General features: G+C 37.7%; 2 protein-coding genes across 7 annotated transcripts; both read left to right on the top strand.

Moving 5' to 3' along the window:
- Positions 1-426: 426 nt before the first annotated feature.
- On the top strand, positions 427-13,243 carry atcaya (ATCAY kinesin light chain interacting caytaxin a). Of its 4 annotated transcripts, XM_034881333.1 has the most exons (14): positions 435-595; positions 704-805; positions 3,411-3,510; positions 5,880-5,938; positions 6,054-6,314; positions 7,014-7,187; positions 7,322-7,424; positions 7,637-7,768; positions 8,108-8,194; positions 8,304-8,402; positions 8,604-8,639; positions 9,576-9,644; positions 9,790-9,848; positions 10,953-13,243. In XM_034881333.1, the coding sequence occupies exons 3-13, from the start codon at positions 3,434-3,436 to the stop codon at positions 9,821-9,823; spliced, it is 1,131 nt and encodes a 376-aa protein (XP_034737224.1). In that variant the 5' UTR covers positions 435-595; positions 704-805; positions 3,411-3,433; the 3' UTR covers positions 9,824-9,848; positions 10,953-13,243. The 4 variants fall into 4 exon arrangements, with proteins under 4 accessions (XP_034737223.1, XP_034737225.1, XP_034737224.1 ...); XM_034881332.1 differs by having other exon boundaries at positions 427-805; XM_034881334.1 differs by lacking the exon at positions 8,604-8,639 and having other exon boundaries at positions 427-805.
- A 4,685-nt stretch (positions 13,244-17,928) lies between these two features.
- Positions 17,929-22,026, top strand: mibp (muscle-specific beta 1 integrin binding protein). Of its 3 annotated transcripts, none has more exons than XM_034881337.1 (8): positions 17,929-18,186; positions 18,879-18,969; positions 19,421-19,469; positions 19,724-19,898; positions 21,095-21,166; positions 21,328-21,434; positions 21,623-21,708; positions 21,924-22,026. In XM_034881337.1, exons 1-7 carry the CDS (start codon positions 18,161-18,163, stop codon positions 21,706-21,708), a joined length of 606 nt encoding a protein of 201 aa, XP_034737228.1. In that variant the 5' UTR covers positions 17,929-18,160; the 3' UTR covers positions 21,924-22,026. The 3 variants fall into 3 exon arrangements, with proteins under 3 accessions (XP_034737228.1, XP_034737227.1, XP_034737229.1); XM_034881336.1 differs by having other exon boundaries at positions 21,921-22,026; XM_034881338.1 differs by lacking the exons at positions 17,929-18,186; positions 19,421-19,469 and having other exon boundaries at positions 21,921-22,026.
- Positions 22,027-22,423: the final 397 nt, after the last annotated feature.

Raw genomic sequence — 22,423 nt, 5'->3', positions numbered from 1 at the left:
TATAGGCCTAGTCCGATATATGTATTGAATAATGAAATTTATAGAAAAACGCCGGTTATAGGAATGTGCAGCCGTGTGCACATTGCAGGGAAACTAGGGGTAATATTATTGGCTGGATGCAAGTGAAGTAAGGTACTGAATAATTAATATGTGGGGAGAGTTGGGGTATAGTGGGTATGAGCGAGAGTGTGGCAAGGAGACAGAGAAGGAGGGGGAAGCTATGGATGGAGAGAGAGATGCTGTTGCCAGGGAACAGCAGCCACATAAAGGAACAGTGGAAACAATTGCAAGATTAACTAATGGAGTGATGGGACACAGAGTGTGGGGCTCAATTTCCCCCCCACAGAAAGGTTTGAATTGTTATCCGGGAGTCAATACAAAGGTATTTGGAGTTACAAGCAGAGAAAAGAGGGAGATTTTTGTCTTGATGATGTGGATGTAGGAGCTGAGAGGCAAGCTGTCTACTCGCTCTTCACGCCCAGTCTTTCCTCAACAACGGTGGCCAGAGTCGGAGAAGAAGAGGGGGAGTCCGGCACAGAGGTGCCCCCTGTCTTCAGACACCTGCTGCTGGCTAGTGGCTGACATTGAGGACACTGTATGTCTGTGTCTTTGCAGGAGTGTGTGTGCGCATGTGAATGAGTAAAAGACAGGGAGCGTGAGAGGAGAAATTTCAGCCTGACCCCCCTCTTCTCTGTTGATGTAAAGGCGCAGGACTTTCTCTCCTTGAATCTATGCATCTGTAACTGAGCAGGAGGGAAGACACACAGACCAAAGAGAGGTTTTAAGGGGATCTTACACTGCTCATGTGAGTATTGTCACTGACTTAACGTCCTTGCATCTCTGTTCTGCCTGCTGAAAAAGGCAGACTTACACTGACTGCTTACTGTAGATTGCCCACGTAACACATGAAATCCATGTTGGGGATTTTTTCCCAATTGGCTGTTAAATTTGGCATAACCCAGAAAGGCTGTGGGGCCATTTAACTCTATAATCTCAATGTGCTGCACATTTGGTGGCAATTCATTTTCCATGAATCTTTTTTTGCAATATTGTTGTTATTAAGCAGTAGTGAACACGAGCAGCACAATACATGTACAGGAGTCTTTTATTGACATGTTTAATGACGTGCATCTTATGGTAAAGGTCAGTTTCTCTATATAGTGTTTATAAACACTGTAATTTTCAAATTACATGACTAACAATTTATGTTGTTTTACGCTCTCCACCCTTTTGTTATACTGACAGTGTGCATCGCACACTACTGCATTCTTTTTTGTAAGTGTTGTTACATTGGATTATGTGAATTTTACCTGCTGCAAACAAGTGTGTAATTTTATTTCATGGTTAAATCTCTTATCTTCAGAATCAGAATCAGCTTTATTGGCCAGGTTTGCATAAACAAACAAGGAATTTGAGTCTGATTAATCTTTGCTCTCAAAGTACAACACTCTCTTAACATATAAAGAATAAAAACAGAAAGGACAGTGTTGCCAGGTTGACTCAGTTGTAGTGCACATGTACTTCGTGGTTTATACCTGGACACAGAGGTGCAGGGTTCGAATCAGACCTGTGACAATTTTCTGCATGTCTTCCCCCTTTCTCATCTGACTGTCCTGTCAAAAATTAAAGGTGGAAAAGCCCCAAAAATTATCTTTAAAAAAAACCAGAAGGGACAGTAAGGAAAATAAACAAATACTGTTAAGTATACAGCATAACAATACAATAGAATTGACAAATTTACAAGAAATATACAATAACAATATTAGAGAGGGATAGATTAGGCAATATCAGTATAGTCTGAGATTCATAAATTTAAATATAAATATATTTTAAGGCAGTTCAGTGCAATGGTAATATATTAATACAAAAAATTAATTGTAAGATTGAAATACATACATGAGGTAGATGAGCAGAACAGTGAGGATTAACTCAGTGTAAGGGTCGGGGCTATTTTTGAGAAGAACAGAGTGACTGCTTCGGGAAAGAAGCTGTCTGTGTTTCGGCTGGTTTTGGCTAACAGTGGCCTGTATCGCCTACCAGAGGGAAGGAGGTTGAACAGTTTGTGACCAGGATGGGATGGATCTGCAGATAATTTTGCTGACCTTTACCTGACCTTGGACCACTACAGGTCCTGGATGGTGGGAAGGTCAGCTCCAAGAGATAGCTCCTCTCGCAGACGTAACTGTCCGTTGCAGTCTGGCCATGTCCCGTTTGGTGGCTGACCCAAATCAGACAGTGATATGGGTGCAAATGACAGACTGACTTGCTTTGCTCCTTGTTTGTAATGTAATGTAAGGCCTGCAGAAATGAACTATTTCCTTAATGTGAGACTCGGCTGTCTTCCAGCTTAACCACAAGTGTTGCTGCCAAAACCACACTGCTCCTTCTAGTAATTCTATCACATGAACCCATATTGAATTATTTTTCATTAGTATTTACACACTGCACTGCTGACAAGAATGTGAGGATCACAAGGGGTTTGTTGTATTTTATTTTCCTTTAACAGAATTTTTGTTACACTCTATTCCCTGAACAAACTCTGACCCGCATTGCAGTTTTGCCCCCTAGACAAGCACTTATAATGTGCCTTTCCTCAGAGTGTCTGTTTCTAAATATAACCTCCAAACACAAACCTGGGAATCCTCTGTCATTGTGGTTTTTATTTCATACTTGAATGGAGAACTACAAAGAGAACAGGACTTTAGTTCCAATTGAATATCCACAGTGCTCATTGGATGCGGTTCACCAGCCAAAACAGACCTGTGCTTCTGTTGTTAATGTCTTGCTATTGTGTTGTGATAATGCATCTGGATTTCAGCATTAAATCATTTAATTTGGAAAAGTAGAGGACATCCTAATGCCCCCATTGGTTATGCCGTCATTGTATTGTAGGCATTCATCAGTATGTGAATTCTCTTTAAGCTTCTGAACACAAACAAAGTCATATTTTCTATTGGTGACATACAAGTCTGAGTGTGAGTCGAGATCAAACAGGCAGTGTCACATCAGTGGGGCAGGATTAGCCAGTAGTGAGGGAGGATTAGGTCGGCATGTTGTCCTCCTCATTGGACTCTTAAATTCCACCCCAAAAGAATATTGTATGTGATATTTGACTTTGAGGAGAGCTGAGCTCAGAAAGTGGGCTCTGTCCGAGTCAGTCACATGCCTATCACATGTGCTCCTCAGAGCAGGGGGATAACAACCATGTGACTAAAGAGCGGTTACAGCCCCCAAATTCTAATGTAACATTGCTGACTTTTCCCTTTGTCATCTAAGTCAAACACGTGTTCCAGCAGTGCAGCCATTAAGCTGACTGTCTAGTTACAACAATGATTTCCTGTGACAGTTTTCCAGTGTTATTGTAAATGGGGTTAATTGACAATCACATCATCATTTCTTCACACCTCCAGGCCCCTGCTCTCCTCTCTGAGGGATGGGCACCACAGAGGCAACTTTACGAATGGAGAACTTGGAAGTGAAAGACGAGTGGCAGGATGAAGACTTCCCCAGGTGGGATCCTTTACTTTCAACTGCTCATCAATTGGTTAATGTTGAAACTATGAGACAGCTGAGAAAAAGGGTGTTGTGACATCTCTTAGAGCTGTGTGTGTGTGTGTGTGTGTGTGTGTGTATGTGTGCGAGCGTGCGTGTGTTGTGTGTGTGTGTGTGTGTGTGTGTGTGTGCGCATGCGTGTGCGCATGCGTGTGTGTGTGTGTGTGCACGCGCGTGCATGTGTTGTGTGTGTGTGTGTGCGTGAGTGTGCGCACGCGTGTGTGTTTGTGTGTGTGTGTGTGTGTGTGTGGCATATGGCATATTCTTGTTGAATGTGTGTGTTGATGAATACACAGCACATTTTAATTCATAAATGCAAATTATTTAGGATTAGTTGTGCAGTTAATTATACATTAATTGCCAAACAGGTATTTTTTACAGGCCAGCTCTACCATATTACTTCCATGCAGTTTAGTCTGGGTGGATTTAGAAGCATTTCTGTTTATGTTAATGTTTTTTATTTTACAAAAGCTTACTCAACGTAATGATAGTCCTGTCTTGTTTGAGTTGTTTCTGTTCCACTGCATTAGTAACATTGGAGCTGTTAATGCAGCTACTATTTGACCTGAAGGTTTTAATGATCATAACATTGATGTGAAATGTACAGCAAGGGTTGAGCCCAGTGTAACATTTAATTTTATGTTCAAAATAAGAAAGAGAAACAGAGAGAAAGATGAATGAAGGAAAAGTTATTATTAAAGCAACATAAAGATTGTTCCAGGAGAACTGGGACAATTTGAAGATCAGAGGTTGAGATCATTGCTGGGCTTCTCCCTCCCCCCTTCCTCCCTTCCTCCCTTCACCCTCCTTCCACCTCCCACCTCCCACCTCCCTCCTCCCTTTTCCCTCTTCCCTCTTCCCTCCTCCCTCGTCCCTCCTCCGTTTCCTCCTTCCTGCATCATATTCAGCGGCATGAAGCTAGGCAGCAGGTGCAGCTCTGTCCGTAAATGGTCTCAGGCTGCGTCATATGACGCAACAGCAGTCACCGATCAACAACACTGCGTCGTCACAAAAATGGTGGCAGCTTTTTGTTAAAGACAGACAGAGACGGAGTAACAGCATATGGATTATTAAGGCAGTCTCTGAGAGATGCTCTGCTCTACGCTGTCTGATATATGCTGAAACGACAGAGAATGAGTAAGCAAACCAAATCTAAAGCTGTGTGAGGTTTAAAAGTTCATTTAAATCAGCTTTGACAACAGCATCCCCGTGCTATTTCTAAAAGGTAGGCATCATCAATTCATCCTGATATTGTTGTTTGAAGCTGAAGGACAGTGCATCCATAAACCGGAACAAAAGAGATTATCTTGCTGTTATTAGAAGATGAAATCACCATAAATCTGTTTAAAAAATTGAATTCATTTCTGACAAAGGAAGTGCTGGACTGGTAATCACTGCAGGGGTCCCCTTGGGAAAGGGTCAGTGCATCATGTTTCTCTGGGCTAAAGCCAGTGTTATTTGCTCGGAAGGAGCACACACTGTCGCACACTGTCCTCCTCTGGGAGGATAAAGCAGTCGTTTTTCACAGGACTGCAGCTTTGACCCTCTTTGCTGGACTACACTGTGTTGTAGCTCTCTGCATCTCTTGCATTTGAACCATTTAATTGTACAATTGTCATCTTTTTTTCAGTTCCCTGGTTGCACTATTGTTGCTAATATGCAAAATGACACTTCTGTCTTAATGTTCATAGTTTTGTCTCACTCTCAAATAAACACACAGATGGGCACATGCTACACAAACATATGCAAAGCAGGATTTTGACCTCCTGGCGCTCCTCCTTCTGCACAGGTTGTCAGCAGTAAATCACAAGCAGCGTGAAGGGAAAGAGAGCCGTGCCACTTTGTTAGAGACAAACGTTTTCCCTCTTTTCTCTCTTCCACTCATTTTCTGTCTTTATATTCCTCCCTCTTTCTCCACTATTCCCACTACCTCTCTTCATCCTCCTCCCTTTACGCACTGTGTGACAGCCTTGCGATGGTCATTTCTCCCTTGAGAGAAGTTAATTACCATCTCTATCCTTTTCTGCTTGCTCCTCTTTATAGTGCTTAGCCAGATCAGTGACAACACTGACTGGTCCATTGGAAACCATCCTAATCCCAATGTTACATTTTATTGTGAGGCCGTAGTTAGAGACTGCTTCATGCTGGAGAACAGCGATCAGAAAAAAAGTTAATGTTGCTGTTTTTGTCATTATTCAAGTCCCAGTAAGAGTAATGAGTAATTCCGCTGAACCTCGGTTGTCTGCAGTATCATGACTGGCTTTACGTTTTATATTACGCTTAACAAGCACAGTATTGGTTGCTTACCTGTCTATGTTTCCCTCCAGACCACTACCAGAGTACGGAGACATGGATCCCTCTTGTGGTCTCACAGACGACAGAGCCTGTGAGTAATCCTGGGGAGTGGGAGCTTATTGATTAGTCAATAATGGGAAGTCCATAATAACCCTGCTTTATGACATCAGTAGTTTTTTTCTGATCTGTTTCTCCTCTTGCTGCAGCCCCTCCTAACTCCCTGAATGTCAGCCCAACCGGTGGAGGAGGAGGCAGCAGCGGTGGCCTGTCCTCGTCCCACCGTAAACGCCGTACCCTGGTTGCCCCGGAGATGAACCTTTCACTGGACCAAAGTGAGGGCTCGTTGCTGTCAGATGACTTCCTGGATACACCAGATGACCTGGACATCAACGTCGATGACATTGATACACCTGATGAGACCGACTCGCTGGAGTTCATCACTAATGGCAACGAGCTGGAGTGGGAAGGTAAGTGGTTAAAAACGCTCATGTCTATGTTTAACACTGACCTTTCAAAACTAGTTTTAAGAATGTGTTTTCAGTTTAATCTAAATCTTAAAATCCACTTTGAATGCACTCATTTGATTGATTGATACTTTAAGTCAAATTTGCTGAAACTCTTATTCTTCTTTTACTTAAGATAGATCTTTATTGTCATTGCATATTTTAATACAAAGAAACTATGTTGAAGCAATGCCATGTGCAGCATTAAAAGAAGAAATACAGAAAAACACATTATTACACATTAGTCATTAGTGCACAGAGTTTGTTATTGCATTACCTCATGGTTGACAGTTCTATATGCGTGTTTGTGTTGAGAAACAAGACCTAATCTTTACAAGTAATGGATCTGAGTTCTTTTTCCACCACTGTCCACAATTGAAGAGTGAGGATGTCTTCAACCTAATCCTAAATAAATCTTAATCTTAAATTTAGTTTACTCACACAGACAATATATTTTACTCTCCTTTGGAACCAACGCTATGCTGCTTGGCACATATTTCTTTCTTTCTTTCTTTTATTTTAAACAAAAAATAAGAATAAAATAAAATATTAAAACACAATAAGTGTGTAACAACACACCAAAAGGAAAAACATTATCTATAAAGGGTCACAGTTTTACTTCAAGCAGAATTAAGAACAAAATCTGTCTCTGCGTCTGTCCAGATGACACGCCGGTGGCCTCGGCCAAAGCAGGTCCTGCTGACGGTTCGGGAGACATGGACGAGGAGGGGAATGCCCACAACGGACGCCTCTGGAGGACGGTGATTATCGGAGAACAGGAGCATCGTATTGACATGCAGGTCATCAGACCCTACCTCCGAGTCATCACACACGGAGGTCAGTGATAGGACAGAAATCAAATCAATCTCTTCAAAGACTTTGGAACATTCCAGTAATATACCAAAAAAAAGCAGCCTGTAACCCATGCAGAGCAGTGTGATTCACTATTAACTGAAACTCTCTCCTTTCAGGTTATTATGGCGAGGGTCTTAACGCCATCATTGTTTTCTCTGCTTGTTACCTGCCTGACAGCAGCTGTCCAGACTATCACTACATCATGGAGAACCTATTCCTGTAAGTGACTTTCAGTTTTAAAGTACAGGCTTTGATAATGTACACATATGGATAACTGAATGGCTCCGTCAACAGTAAGCATGTCTCGGTCATGTCTTTTTGGTTCCAGTTCTTTTCATGCATCTTAGCGCTTTTTGTCTCATCTGTTTTGAGGTTATGCATTGTTTCCTATAGCAAAGTAACAACACATAGCATCCATTCCTCTCCTCCAGGTTTGTGGTGAGCAGTCTGGAGATGCTAGTGGCGGAAGATTACTTGATTATCTACATGAACGGAGCCACTCCTCGGAGTAAAATGCCTGGAATCAGCTGGCTCAAGAAATGTTACCAAATGATTGACAGAAGGTGGGAAACTATGGAAAAACTACTCTAACATATTGACTATAGTTGATTTAAAAGAAGTACTGTTCTGAAGTTAATTTGAGTTAAGTCTATCTATGTCTGCTATATTTAGCTGATGAGCACTGTTCACCATCAACATACAGAAATAAATAACATTGATACTGACAGACTCAAAGGCAAGGTTAATGTTGTCACTTGTCACTAGGGATGACTCACAGGCTATAGTTACAGAATTCTATGTTTAATGCTCATTTCTATATGGTTAATATTTTTTACTAACCATATTTATTTTCTAACACTAGCCGAACTGTGATTTACTTACTATATGTGTGGTGATGGCAGATTGAGGAAGAACCTGAAGTCTTTGGTCATTGCTCATCCTACGTGGTTCATACGCACCGTCCTGGCAATATCCAGGCCCTTTATCAGGTAATACACACACACACACACATACACACACACACACACACACACCAGACCATGACATCAGTGATACATAACGGTGGTTGTGTTGTTGTCATCCTGTTGCCCTCTGCAGTGTTAAGTTCATGAATAAGATCCAGTATGTCCACAGTCTGGATGAACTGGCAGAGATTGTCCCCATGGAGCACGTCCATGTCCCAGAGTGTGTGGTGCAGTAAGTATATCTGACCACTAGATGGAGAAAAAGAACACCAACCTGCAGGCAGCAGCTGGTCATGCTATCCTTTGAAATGATCATTCATATACATCTGGTGAAGTCTAGTGTGTTCTAATGAAAGTAAAAAAGGATTAGTAGGTCTACTGTAGTTCTTTAAAATGACTTACTTGAGGATATAACAGTGTTACTCATTTTCAGATTTGATGAGGAGAGGATTAAAGCACGGAGGGAAAGGTAAAACCATTTAAAAAGATTACTTAATTACAGTTTTTTACAATTGCTTACACACATTTCTCCTTTTATCAAAACTCTACACACAATTCCCCAAACCGCACACTCAATATATAAAATGCCATTTAAAATGCCATAAACACATCTCTAAATGAAGCATTTTGCATCATATTGCAAACACTTTTTCATGACAGTAAATGTTTGGATACACCATGTAAATACTGTTCTAAATCTAAACTATCTTGTCTTTCTTAGGCTTATATCTACATTTCCAAATAATGTTCTACAATGAAAGTAATTTGCTGAGAGGTGTTGAGAAACACCAATGCAATTTTGAAAAAGAAAATGTTTATTTGGCAAAACATTACTGTTGTAACAGCAGCACGGGGTTGTATACAGTAGAATACAAGAAAACAAAACTAACAACAAATGTAAACCAAAGGTATAATTTTTAGAATAAAGAACACGTGTGTGTGTGTGTTTATGTTTGTGTGTGTGTGTGTGTGTGTGTGTGTGTGTGTGTGTGTGTGTGTGTGTGTGTGTGTGGAAAGCAAGTCACTTCCTGTTAGATTTTTGTGTCTTAGGTAGAGACTTATGTTTAGTGAAAAAAAAGTGTTTTATGCAATTGAAAAGTGACTGAAAGGCTGAGAAATAGCTTATGGTTTTGGAGAGTTGGTGTAGTTTTGCTCTGTGAGTGAGAGGTTTCAAACATCAAGGGACATCAAACACTGGTGTGGAAGCAGTTGTAAAAATACTGTAATATTGCTCATACAGAATTGCACTCAAAATGATTTGAGGTCAAGCACTTAACCTGGATTAATTAGCCACACAAGAATGTGTTCAGATTCCCCACCAAATGAGCGTCTCTCTTGTTTGTGTGTGTGTGTGTGTGTGTGTGTGTGTGTGTGTGTGTATGTGTGTGTGTGTGTGTGTGTGTAGGATGGAGCAGGAGCACAAACAACAGGAGCAGCAGTCAATCCCACAGGAGCCAATTAAAAAGTCTGAGAGGTATTGGTCCACCCTCACCTGGATTTTAAAATCATACGTTCACATCAGAAATTGAACTAGTTGGGACAATCATTAGTTTTTGGTACGTTTTCATCCCTCCAACTTTCTAAAAGTTCTCTGTGCATTTTTTTGGGTCCATTTTCAGGCCAAAGTCAATGATTGTTAATCAAGGATTATGAGAAGTGGACAGCTTCGCGGGTGAAGGTAATATGAACCACTGTTATATTTCTTGTAGAAGAAAAGAATTCACCACATAGGCCATTATATCTCCACACAGATATCTTAATAGTATCCAATCATTTTCCAGTGTACTATTTTATATATATTTAAGTAGAAATATCCAATATAGATAGGTGTCAAATATTTTAGTAATGTGTTTACTGTTTACACTTTATGTGACAAACAAAATCCTTTTTTTTTATTCTTTATTGTATCCTATTTATTATATGCATTTTAAGGGATCAGGTATTTATCCATTTTGAATGAGTGTGAATTATATTTTAAACCTAAATAATCAAACAAAGTGTACTGTAGAATAAAGCTGAGGCCATGGGCATGTAGATGAAATATGAAATAACAAAGATAAAATGTCCATCAACAAAAGGTAAACATAATGATGTTGTTCAGTATAAGAGTAGCTTGTCTCAATTGCCCTTTTCTTTCTGTCAGTACTCCTCATGCCTAATTGTACATGGTCCTGTTCATTTTAGTTTAATCTTTGTCTTTGGACGGATTTTAGCTGAAGGATATTTGCAGTAGTATGCTGTAACTGTCTTGTCTCTCTTGATAAAGGTCAAAGAGATTGAAAAAAACAGTGAGGAAATACATAGAATTGAATTAAAACCATGAGCAGGATAAAATAGCAAAAAGGTACATGTTGGAAGAGGAGTAATAGTGTCCTCCCATAACTTCTAAATTGAGACTGGAGCTATGACTTTCAAATGAAAATAGTACGTTTTAACATGTCAGGATCAACAGATTGTTTCATTATCTGCTCCAGTTAGCTAAATGAATAATCTTTATAAGCACATATTGCAGTGCAATTGATTTAAAAAAGCACCCAAAACTTCTTTTAGAAGTGTTGATTAACAAGGAGATGCCTTTTTTTTTTTATTTCCACACTAACACATCTTTAACCACAATAACATTGGTACCGAAGGGTGAGGTTCCATTTTGTTTTATCCCCTTAAAGGATCAGACAGAGACAAAGTGCATGCACATTTCTTTGAATTATATGAGCGCCGCCAAATATTTTTATTGTCTTGTCATGTTTTCAACATCCACAAACATTTCTTTCTTTTAATGCAGTGTGTGACAGACAGACGTATGGAGCATGACACTTTCTGAACGATTCCCGTATGAACCAGTGAGACCAAATGCCAAACAAATGCTTCCTTGTATTTTATCAACATCCAGCTGACAATTTGTGCAGTCAAGACGGTCAACGCTCCGTCTCATTAACTCTCTGTGTGGAACCCCTTCTTCTTCTCTGTCGGAGGGTTTCACATTGCAACTTGAAAATGTACGAAGGAAGTCGTCACTCTGTTACAGGAAGTGTTTCACCATGAAAACTATAGTTTGGTTTATCTATTCATAAACACATCATCTGCTGTGTGATCGGACATATTGTATAGCTTACATTGTAATATTGTAAGGTTCTTGAAAACCAGGACACAATACAACACAATATTGTAACTCTAATTATGGAATCTCATGTTGTAATTTCATGTTGTAAAGGATTACAACTTTAAAATTTTACAATTTTACTAATAATGAAATCAATATAATAAATTAAATGGAAAAAGCTGACTTTTACAAAACAATCTGAAAATCTGACAATTGGATAACCTAGAAGCATTTTGCCTGAAACTAGTGATGTGTACATATGTAATGAGAGATGTAACAATTGGCAAGACCAGAGATGTCTAACAGCTACATTAGTGATGTAACAGATGCTGGTCTCTGGAAATATAACGTGTGTTAGATGTAAATAACAATGCATCAGTAGCCTTCTTTATTCTTCATAAGTTTTGCCTCATAACTGCTGTATGATAATTCCTTTGCTGTATTGACATTTTGAAAATGTCAAATGTATTAACATCTGTACTCTACCTTGTGCCTCAGTCTTATTGTGCTTAGAAAATACACAAACATGATCAATATTTTACATTTTGTGGCCTGAAAAACCCATATGAGAAAATTATGAAAAGAAAAAGAATTATACCATAAAAATGTTGTAAAATACAATGCTTGTTTATTTTGTGTAACATGGTTATGGTAAAATAAATAGATGTCATACAACATCAAAGAAATATTCTTTATATTAATATTTAGACTGTATTCCACATATAATTGGTACATTCTAGTATATGTAATGAAAAGGAAAAGCGTGTTCAAACTTTTGATTCATTTGTATAAGATAATAGTAATACTAACACACCATATACAAAATATCTGCAGATAATGTTGTTGGACATTTGTATGAAAGTGGCCATAATCCAGACAATAATACAAAAACATTGTACACAATGATTGCATATTAATTTTCATAAATCCTGCTTTTGTATGGGAACATTTGCTGTCAGCTCAGATTCTGAAAACATGTTCTGACCACCAACTTGATGAAGTATAAAGTGGTTCTTATTTCAGATTTATAAAGTTTATAAAGCTTATGTGGAGATTTAGAAAAGTTAAGTTCATTTTAGCAGAGGGACATTCACTTATGTTTTTTAGTGTGATTGTTTCTGATGAACATTTGGGACAATATGAGCACATTCTCATACTTAACAGAAGTTTAAACATTTATCAAACATCTTAATGCATTGAATTGCATGTTTTCTAGGGTTACATTAATTTCCTCTCATGTCTTCCATCCGTTCAACTTATTGTAGCAGGAGGGCAGAGGATTGCACTATTGGATTTGGTTATGTTTAAGAAGAGAAACGTTCTACTAAAGTTTATATTGTGTTGTTAAATAGAATAACTGATGACATGCAGTTGTGTAGCTGTTAGCAAAGCATGGATATGTTTATTCTTTTTTGTACAGAAAATAGGACTCATGAAATGTCTGTTTCTGATGTTCCATCTCAGTTCTGTTCTTTTGCCTTTCTGATAAAAGAATGTTAAAAGAAAGTCTAACTTTTCAATTATTTTCAGTCATGTTAGGCTGTTTTCACACGAGTAAACCAAACCTGAGCTGCTTCATTTGATGAAACTGCTCAGGTTTGGTATTCGTCACAGCTCGTCATTCTTTGTGTTTGAGGTTTGTTTGCTGTACTGAGTGCCTATTTTTTAACCAAATGAGTAAAAAAAAATCCAGAAAAAGTTAAGGAAAATTATAAATTTTCGCTTTTAAAGTTATTGTAGTATATAGGATTGGTCACACCCATTCTTATAAGCAAGATTTGCCTCAAAATAGTTGATATGACTTTTCAAAAAATCAAAATGTTCATTTTGTCTATAAAAACACGATATTCATTTATCTTTGCCTGCATTTGTGTGCTGTAAAATGCTCAGATTTAAATGGGAAATGGCAATCTTAAGATTGCAATGGTTAGTTCTGCCTTGTAAATATAACTGAATAAACTGTTCCTCCCAAATTATTTTTTATTTTATGTTATTATGCTTTCTGTGTACTCATACAGGGTAGTTATTACATATTCAATTTTCACCTGGATGCGTAAACAGGCAGCTGTTTGTTACAAGTTTGTCATATTTACTCATTGCAGGGCATTGCAGAAAGTAGTTAGGAACCACTAGTGTACAGGTGTAAAGTCAAATATCTAAACAGGAAACAGCAATATCATAAACTACAGTGGGGCTTGAAGGTTTGGGCACCCCAGGTAACAATTTGTATTAATGTGCATAAAGAAGCCAAGAAAAGATGGAAAAATCTCCAAAAAGCATCAAATGACAGATTAGACATTCGTATAATATGTTACAAAAAGCTAGATTTTATTTCTATAATGTACACTTTCAAAATAACAGAAAACAAAAAAGGGCGTCTGCAAAAGTTTGGGCACCCTGCAGAGTTTCTAGCATGCACAAATACAAATATGTTCTTCATGGAAGAGTCATCAGAAGAAAACCTCTTCTACGTCCTTACCATAAAACCTAGCGTTTGAAGTTTGAAAATGAACATATAGACAAGCCTGATGCATTGTGGGAACACGTTCTGCGGGCCCATGATGTAAAATAGAACTTTTTGGCCGGATTTAGCAAAGGTACGTTTGGAGAAGAAAGTGCACCGAATTTAATGAAAATAACCTCTGTCTAACTGTTAAGCATGGGGGGATCAAACATGCTTTGGGGTTGTATTGCAGCCAGTGGCACAGGGAACATTTCACGAGTAGAAGGAAAAATGGATTCAATAAAATGTCAGCACATTTTTTACCTCAAAATCCACGGTGGTACAACAAGCGTAAACTGAAGGTTTTGCCATCATCTTCACAATCTCCTGACCTCAACATAATTAAAAATCTATGGCTAGACCTTAAAAGAGCAGTACGGGACAGACAGACGAGAATACTTGATTGACTTGTGATACTTGCCAAAGTAGGCAGTACAAGGTATTAACTCTGCAGGGTGTTATTTTGAAAGTGTAAATGATGGAAATAAAATCTAACTTTTTGTAACATATTATACGAATGTCAAATCTGTCATTTGATGCCTATTGGAGATATTTCCATCTTTTCTTGGCTTCTTTATGCACATTAATACAAATTTTTACCTGGGGTAAATTTTCAAGCCCCACTGTACATGGGTTGATAAAAATTGAATCTTTTTGAGTAACATAAATATGTTTACGGTTCCATGGTGTACTATGCTGCATTTCAATTTTTCCAACATATCTCTTGCACAGAACATATTTGAGTATTATATTTGTTGCTTTTGATTTCAGGCAGAAAATGCCAAAACTTCTGCTTGATGAAGACGTGGAGGTGCATGAAGACATCCCAAAAAGACAGCTTACTTTTGGTGCTGCCTTTTTAGGGAAATATCACAGCTCCAGGTTGAGACCCTAAATGTCTGGACTGTGATCAGGTTTGACTTTAGACTCCTGAGAAATGTCTGTCTTTTCTTGGATCAAGGGAGTCCTATGATGTCATCTTACACATAAGATAATCACATGAGTCACCCTTCACACCCTTCTCCCTTACACACTATACTGACAGAGAGAGGCACTGGCTGTTGACCCCTGACCACATGGACGCATGCACACAAATAGACATGAATGTCACACACACTGTCACGGAAAGAGAGCAAGACACCAAAAGTGTCTTGCCACGTGTGTTATAACTAACGTTATAAAACACTTTGTTACAGGAATGCTGTACATTTCCCTGGGTTACGTATGTTAACCCTTTAAAATTCACTTTAAACCTAGGGGCCTGGCTGGCTCACACTGCCCTTACACTCCCAACACATTTTACTTAACTCATGAAAGTTGGTTGAAATGTGGTTATATTCAAAGGTTTCTTATCAGTATGAAGTTTACATACTGAAAATTGACCTACATTTTTTTTTAGAAATTCCTAAAATATTTTCTTAATGCCATCATTGCTATATAATAGCATACTTTTGTTTGGGTTTCTTTCTGCATCTCTAACTGATTGTGTATATTAGTTTGATTTTGAAAAATATCTTACAAGGAAACCAAGGCCAACTTCTTGCATTTGCACTTAAGGTCACCTCTGCTTTCTCAGCACACACGGGGAGTTTGGGGGGAGTTGGGGAAATGGTGTGTCTAGAAAGAGAGACCTTCTCTTTGATTATAATTGGCTGATACCAAAACATTCTCTTTAATGTTTCATGAAATGCATTTATTATTGTTGTCCATTTATATAGAAATGAGAAAAAACAAAACAAAGTGTGCCCAGGAATCCCAGGTACATAGCTTTTAGCTCTTTAACAACAATGTTGTATTTTAGGGTATTTATTTCTGTAGCTGGGCATTCACCTTCCCCTCCCTGGCTCCTGCTATGTTTCATCTGTTCACAGACAACATTGCAGAAGGACATAGAGTTTAAAATTAAGTCGTACTGAACATGGATTCACGTCTCACCCTTAAACTCAGGCAGCAGGCCCTTGCTGTTGCTCCACTGCAGCTCAAAGATGTAGTAGCAGATGAGATACTCGAGGTCCATCAGAACAAACACCAGAGAGTTGAGCTGATCAGCCAGCCAGAAGTCTTGTGCTTTAAACACTTTTAGTGTGCATCTATCGCAGTTCATCAGTTAAGAAAAGCAAAGCAGGGACCAACCTTTATCAATGATCTGTAACCCATGTAAGGATCGAGCCTCCAGACTACCTTATCAGCACACAACAGGACAACCTAATGAGTCCCACTTTGTGTCAGTGTGCATCTATCTGTTTACTTGTGTCACTACTTACAGGTGTACAGCACACATGAAGTGGCGTGATTTGGTTTACATGGGTCATGCTAGTTAGGATTTGACTTTTGGCGGGATCTTGGTTATTAACTCTGCTTTGTAAAATGGTCGCTGCTCGGCTCCATTTCCATTTACCCCCCCCAGGAAAACCCACATACAAACACGCACACACTCCCTACACTGAAAATGGCAAAGATAATTGATCTTTCTCTTTTACACATATCAGCTTTTTACATATTTCTCTTACCTGCCAATCACAGCCTGTATTGATCGAATGGCCATCTCACCTATAGCCACTCTATCTGTGTGGATGTCTCAAGGCTAAGCCTTCTGCAATGATGTGGTTAGGCTTTCATTTCTTGAGCAAACACTAATAATCCAGGTACTAGATCTGCAGTTTGTCCTATGATGAAATCTTTGTCCTTTGTCCCAGCTGGTGTTTACTGTCAGAGGAAATCCGCACACCTGTCATGAAAACATTATATAGCATGCGAGAAAAAACAGATTGTTTTTTCTAATGAAACAACATTTTCTTCTGAAACATCTTTGATCACTTAATGCGTATTCCAAAACCAAATAGCCTACTCAAGAAGTCAAATTGATTCTATCATATTCTCTCTTACTATAAGTACTATAGAACAATTGTGAGGTACTTCTACATTACTTTTAAGGTACTTATGGTACATACTTTTGCTTCAACCACATTTCAGAGGGAAACATTTTCATTTTTGTTAGACTTAACAGTAATATTTAGGCCTACTAGTTATTTAGTAAATTAAAATATGATGCATAGGATATTATACTGTAAGTAATCAACATTGGCTCCATGTCTATTTAAATAACATATTGTTTAAATTGAATATATGTATAAATTCAATATGATATGTATGATAGTATAAATCTCTGAAATAGTCAATTGTGTATAACTGCTTTTACTTTTTATACATTAAATATATATTTTGCTCATAATGTACTTTTTGATTTAATTTTTTTTTGCATTTTTAAGTATTGCAGTCAAGGGGAAAACAGTGTGCTCTTGTCCTCCAGCCAACTTGGTTTCTTTCACATTTCAGAATAAAATATACGTTTTACCCCACTATTTGTTTAAGTTACTCTTCAGATCAAAATTTTGCAAACAAAACATGATCAGTATATAAAATATGATGCTGTGTTATAAATGTAACTATATCCTCAAGTATGTGAGGCATTTTAAATTAGCTCCACCTCAACCTTAAAGCACTGTTTACGTGTTAATGCATAAATAATAATGGTCCAGTAATATAATACTAACACTAACAACGCCCTACTGACAATACTTTTATTTTTCATACTTTTAGTAATTTGGATCATAATACTTTTGTAGTTTTAAGGAAATTTTAAATGTGGTCCTTAGTCCTTAGTTGTAATTGAGTATTTCTTCTATCACTGATATAATCCCACCATGTAAATAGTTGTAAAGTGATGAGGGCTTGCTTTACTTTGGCTACTGTTAAAGTAAGCCTATTAACATCCGGCAATTACAATTACATTCATATTTTCCGGACAGATTCTTTTATTGTTATGATTATGATTTTGTTTTTAAACTTCCTTACAGATTTTTATAGCAGTGTTGACCGAAATGTATCCATCAGTTAACTGATATACAGAAGGACACCATCAATGGCAGTTTTCCACAGAACGTTGGGTCATCAAGTGGATTAACTGCTGAACGAAATAATTCGAACTGCTGATCAACGTTGAGACGGAAAAGAACAGGTGCTGTGAAATATGTAAAAATATGAAAGTTCGCGGGCCATGGTTGGCTAGTTGCAGGAGCTCTGTGGGCACTGATTGGCTACCGCGAAAAGGCATGCAGACCACATTTAGGTTAAAAGAGCACGAGCACTTCCGAACGCGTCATGCTTGCGTGAGTGGTGACGCAATACGACACAAGATGGATACATAAATGCAGTACGTCAATGGAGCAGTAGTTGAGAAGACATCGGATCGTGCTACAGCGGCTGAAATATATGATTTAGCTTTTCATTTGTTAGATTTTGTCCTCGTCTTTAGTTAGTATAAAGAAGCACTGTGGACTGTTTCTTCAGCTGACGTTTAGCAGCACTGTCAAGAAGAGACGAAAGGATGAAATACATTATAGGAATTGGCGGGTACGTTTTTTTTGCATTTGTATATCAAGTAACTTATTTGCCAACATTTTGTACGTAACGTTAGTTGGCTATGTACATATATTTCTATCGAAAATATTGTAATGTTAAAGCAAAATTGACTGGTAGTGTGTAGTTAACGTATTGATAAATGAGAAATAACGACGTATGTTATTTTTCGTGGAGTTTACGTTATCGTAAATTAACTTAACGTTACCTTCTACAAATGGTGACTAACATTAGCTTCTGGTCGATAGACATGATCTTTTGGCCACATATTTTATCGGCTGCCGCCAGAAAATTGTTCTGTCAACGTAGCCGGTTAAGTCATGTTCGGTGTGTCTGGTTTGTTGTCATAAATCGAGCGGGACATTTGAAAATTCACCGCGAGACTCTGTTCATAAGTGGAGGGAGATTTATCAGTGTTGTCCTAAACCAACATCCGTTTAATTCTTAGCTTGCTTGTTCATCAGTTATATACAAACGTTTATGTTAAGAAATGACACTAATTTAATGCATGTTATTTCAGCTATTTTATTAAAGAAGATTAACGTTATGTGCTCTTAATTCAGCACCGTTTGTTTAACGTTGCTAAAGCAGTTTACCAAATCAAAATAAGTTAGTTTAAAACCACAACTATGGCTGGCAACATTTTATTAATGTGCGCATGACCACTTTTTGACTTTTGTCTACAGAGTCACTAATGGTGGCAAAACCACCCTGACAAAAAAGTTGATCAAGACATTGCCCGACTGCTGTGTTGTGCACCAAGACAACTTTTTCAAGGTGAGTTTTAGCGAATGGATAACACATGTGTCAATGCCTATATTTACCTTTTATGAACTCTGCATACACATTGCATGTTCCCCAGACTAGATGTGGAAATGACTATGGAGCCTAGTATCTTTACTTGGTTGTTGTTTCTTCCTACTGCTTCAGTCATGTTTTCCTCCCTTGTGTTCTTTACATTTCTTTAGATTCCTGCAATAACCATCTGACATCCCTAGCTAAAAAAACAGCTTTGCATTAGCTAGTTAGACAAAACATTTCTAACCGGGCCAGTTGCATCCATTTTCTCTTTTGTCTCCATTAGCACCTTTTACATTAGCTTATATAATGTTAACCATTTACCTTTCCCCCCAATGTCATTAAAGCTGTGTTGTTTTGTAAATTACTTGCTTTATTTTGTGCATGCTGTGAGGTTGCAGCAATGTTTTATTGGTAACTGTTATTTCAGAAACCTGATCAAATAGAAGTCGGGGAGGACGGCTTTAGACAATGGGATGGTAAGACTTTACTAAAGACTGCCAATGATTCATTGGTTTCCCTTTTTTAATGTCATATACCCCCACTCTTCAACACTACGAAGCTACATTATAGCCATTTAACACACACATATTATTAAGCTTGTATCTGCGCCAGTAACTTGAAACAGAATACCAAACACAGTTCCATTTTTTTTTTTTTTTTTTGACAGCCTGATCTAATTCACAATGTATCCTTTCCATCATCTTCCTTTTCTTTATATCTGGCTCTACAGTGATCACAGCTTTGGATATGGAGGCCATGACCAACACAATAAAAGCCTGGCTTGAGAACCCAGTGAAGTTTGCCCGTTCCCACGGCATTACTCTGTCTTCTGCATCCAGCGTGGCCAACCCAGACGAGCAGTTCCATATTCTGATCGTGGAGGGCTTCCTGCTCTACAACTACCCGTATGTTGATTTTAATTTGCTCTTTTTAACTTGCTATGTGTGCTATCTATGGGGAAGTTCTCGCATGGTTTCTATATTGGTTACACTGTCTGAACAACTGATCTTTGTTGTTGAATGACATAGTTTTTATTGAAGATAGATGTGGTCAGTTGTTCCAATAAAGTCTGGTTAATAGAGCTGGACAATATGGCTAAAATGGATACAAATATACAGTAAATTGTAATGTTTTTCTGATCAATTGACCAAAAAAATAAATAAAGAGGGAGAAAAAATTCAAATTCAAATATTAAATTGAATGTTTTACAGTGAAAAGTACTGAGTATTTTTTTTAATTTCATTAAGAACTTTATTGCAAAATGAACATAACATGTAAGCATCTGAATTAGAGCTTAACAATTCCAAATTTTGCTGCACAATTGTCTCAGAAATTATTGCAATTAACATTATAATTGTCTCTTCAGTCAAATTTAAAAAACAAAGTTGTTAATTTTTTTACTTTTTCCAAACAAAATTTAAAGTTGTGAATAAATCCCAGGATACATCTTTTAGTTATATCACTGTCATGTGAGCCAGATCATGTCATAACACACAAACATAGCCTATCAAATAAACAGTATGCCTCCTTGTAATTTTTGTTGCTATGAACATGAATAGGAACAGAACAATTGAAATAACTTCATTTAAATGTGTTAAGGGTCTTCCAAATGCAGTTACGCTGCAGTTTTTGTGACATTGCAAGAAAAAGATGTAGAGACATATAGTCTTTTTATCATTTTGACGATGTATCCTTATAACACCAGCCGTAGTAGTTAGCACTTGTGTCTGTTTGCTTATTGTACAATTTATTCTGTGGAAAATCGTGCTGTGTATTTTAAATTCATGAGAAATTCATGACAACAGATTGGAAGCCTGGTGTCATTTTTGTGGTGTCACGTGGTACTTTTGCATGCGTACATTGGTATATGTACACGGACCCCATCAAGCAGGTCCTGCAGTTAAAGATAAGGGTTTCAGCCGAAAGACTCAGTTGTTCTTAAAGTTGGGTGGTTTTGGTACTCTGTGTACTAGTTGTGAATGTCTAGCACGCTGCAGTATATGGATAAGAGACGGGATAAGTAGTTTCATAACTATGCTCCTTTTTCACTTGTTAAGTTGCAAACCTGTATCATCGATTGCCTTCTTCATCTACTCTCCAGGCCCCTGCTGGATGTTTTTGACAAGAGCTATTACATCACCGTTCCCTATGAGGAGTGCAAGAGAAGGAGAAGGTGAGTGGACACAAAAATGGTATTGTTAATGTTTACCCTTTTATTTATCTTTTAACAAATACATTCTCACATTTACCCTTTTGTAGTCATTAACTTCATCTGATTTCCCCCATATTCCTAAAATGGCATGTGCACATTTTCTAACAGTGTGTTATCTTCAGTTACAGACAGTACACTGTTCCCGACCCTCCTGGCCTGTTTGATGGCCATGTGTGGCCGATGTACCTGAAGCACAGGAGAGAGATGGAGAACAGTGGCTTGGATATTGGTATGTTGCTTGTGTATGTTTTTTATATATATATATTTGCTAATGCTTTGGGGAATTCTGTGTAATCTCTTCTGTTATTCCAACAGGATATATATATATATATATATATATATATATATATTTATATATATTTATTTATTTTTTTAGGGCATATTTTAAACACTTAATACACTTTTTGTGTGTTGCAGAGTACCTGGATGGGTTGAAGTCCAAAGAGGAGATCTACAACCAGGTGTATGAGGACATTCAGAACAATCTGATGAATCGTTTATAGGTAAGAAGACCATTTCCAATTTGACAGAAACTACATTTTACGAGTGCCTGCGTGTAATCCTAGTTTGAAAAATCTGCCACATTTGAGGGCCGAAATATTCACTCTTATTTCTGCTGCTAAAAATATTCTGCTTTTGAAAAAACAAAGTAACTCAAGAAAATGTATAGAAACCCTTTTTTGTACAAATGCTTTTTCTTCTGTTCTTCTTGCAGCAGGAAGACTCCTCTCCATCCCTGTACAGAACTTGTAAATAGGCCCAAGGATTTTTTATGAAGTTTATTTTATTTTTGTAATATAATTTGATTCTTTGTTTTTAAGGAAAATCGAGCAATGTTAAGTTGTTGTGTTTTTTTTTTTTTATTAAGTGATTGCTTACTGTTAGGCTAAACCACTGACTGGGACTGGACCATTTGGCACATTCTCCTACAAAGACATGCATTAGTTGTTGTTAATATACAGTAAGTAAATGCATACATTTAAGGTAATTGACATTGCAAAATTAAATTTTGTTTATTATAATTTTATCTTTCTGGTTGTTTTTTTGTGTGAAACTTAAAGAGAGTTTACCGGTTTTTCTATATCTCACCTAAATGCCACATATTTCCTTTTTATAATTGTAAATACTGGTAACAATGAATGATATTCGTATATGCAGCTGTGTGAACACTGACCTTATTGAACCAGCCGAGTCTTTTTTGCCAATAACCTCAGTCTG

The sequence above is a fragment of the Etheostoma cragini genome, chromosome 9 (genome assembly GCF_013103735.1).
Source record: "Etheostoma cragini isolate CJK2018 chromosome 9, CSU_Ecrag_1.0, whole genome shotgun sequence".
Lineage (NCBI taxonomy): Eukaryota > Metazoa > Chordata > Actinopteri > Perciformes > Percidae > Etheostoma > Etheostoma cragini.
Note: the sequence above shows the minus strand (reverse complement) of the source record. Positions and strands in the feature narration are given on the sequence as shown.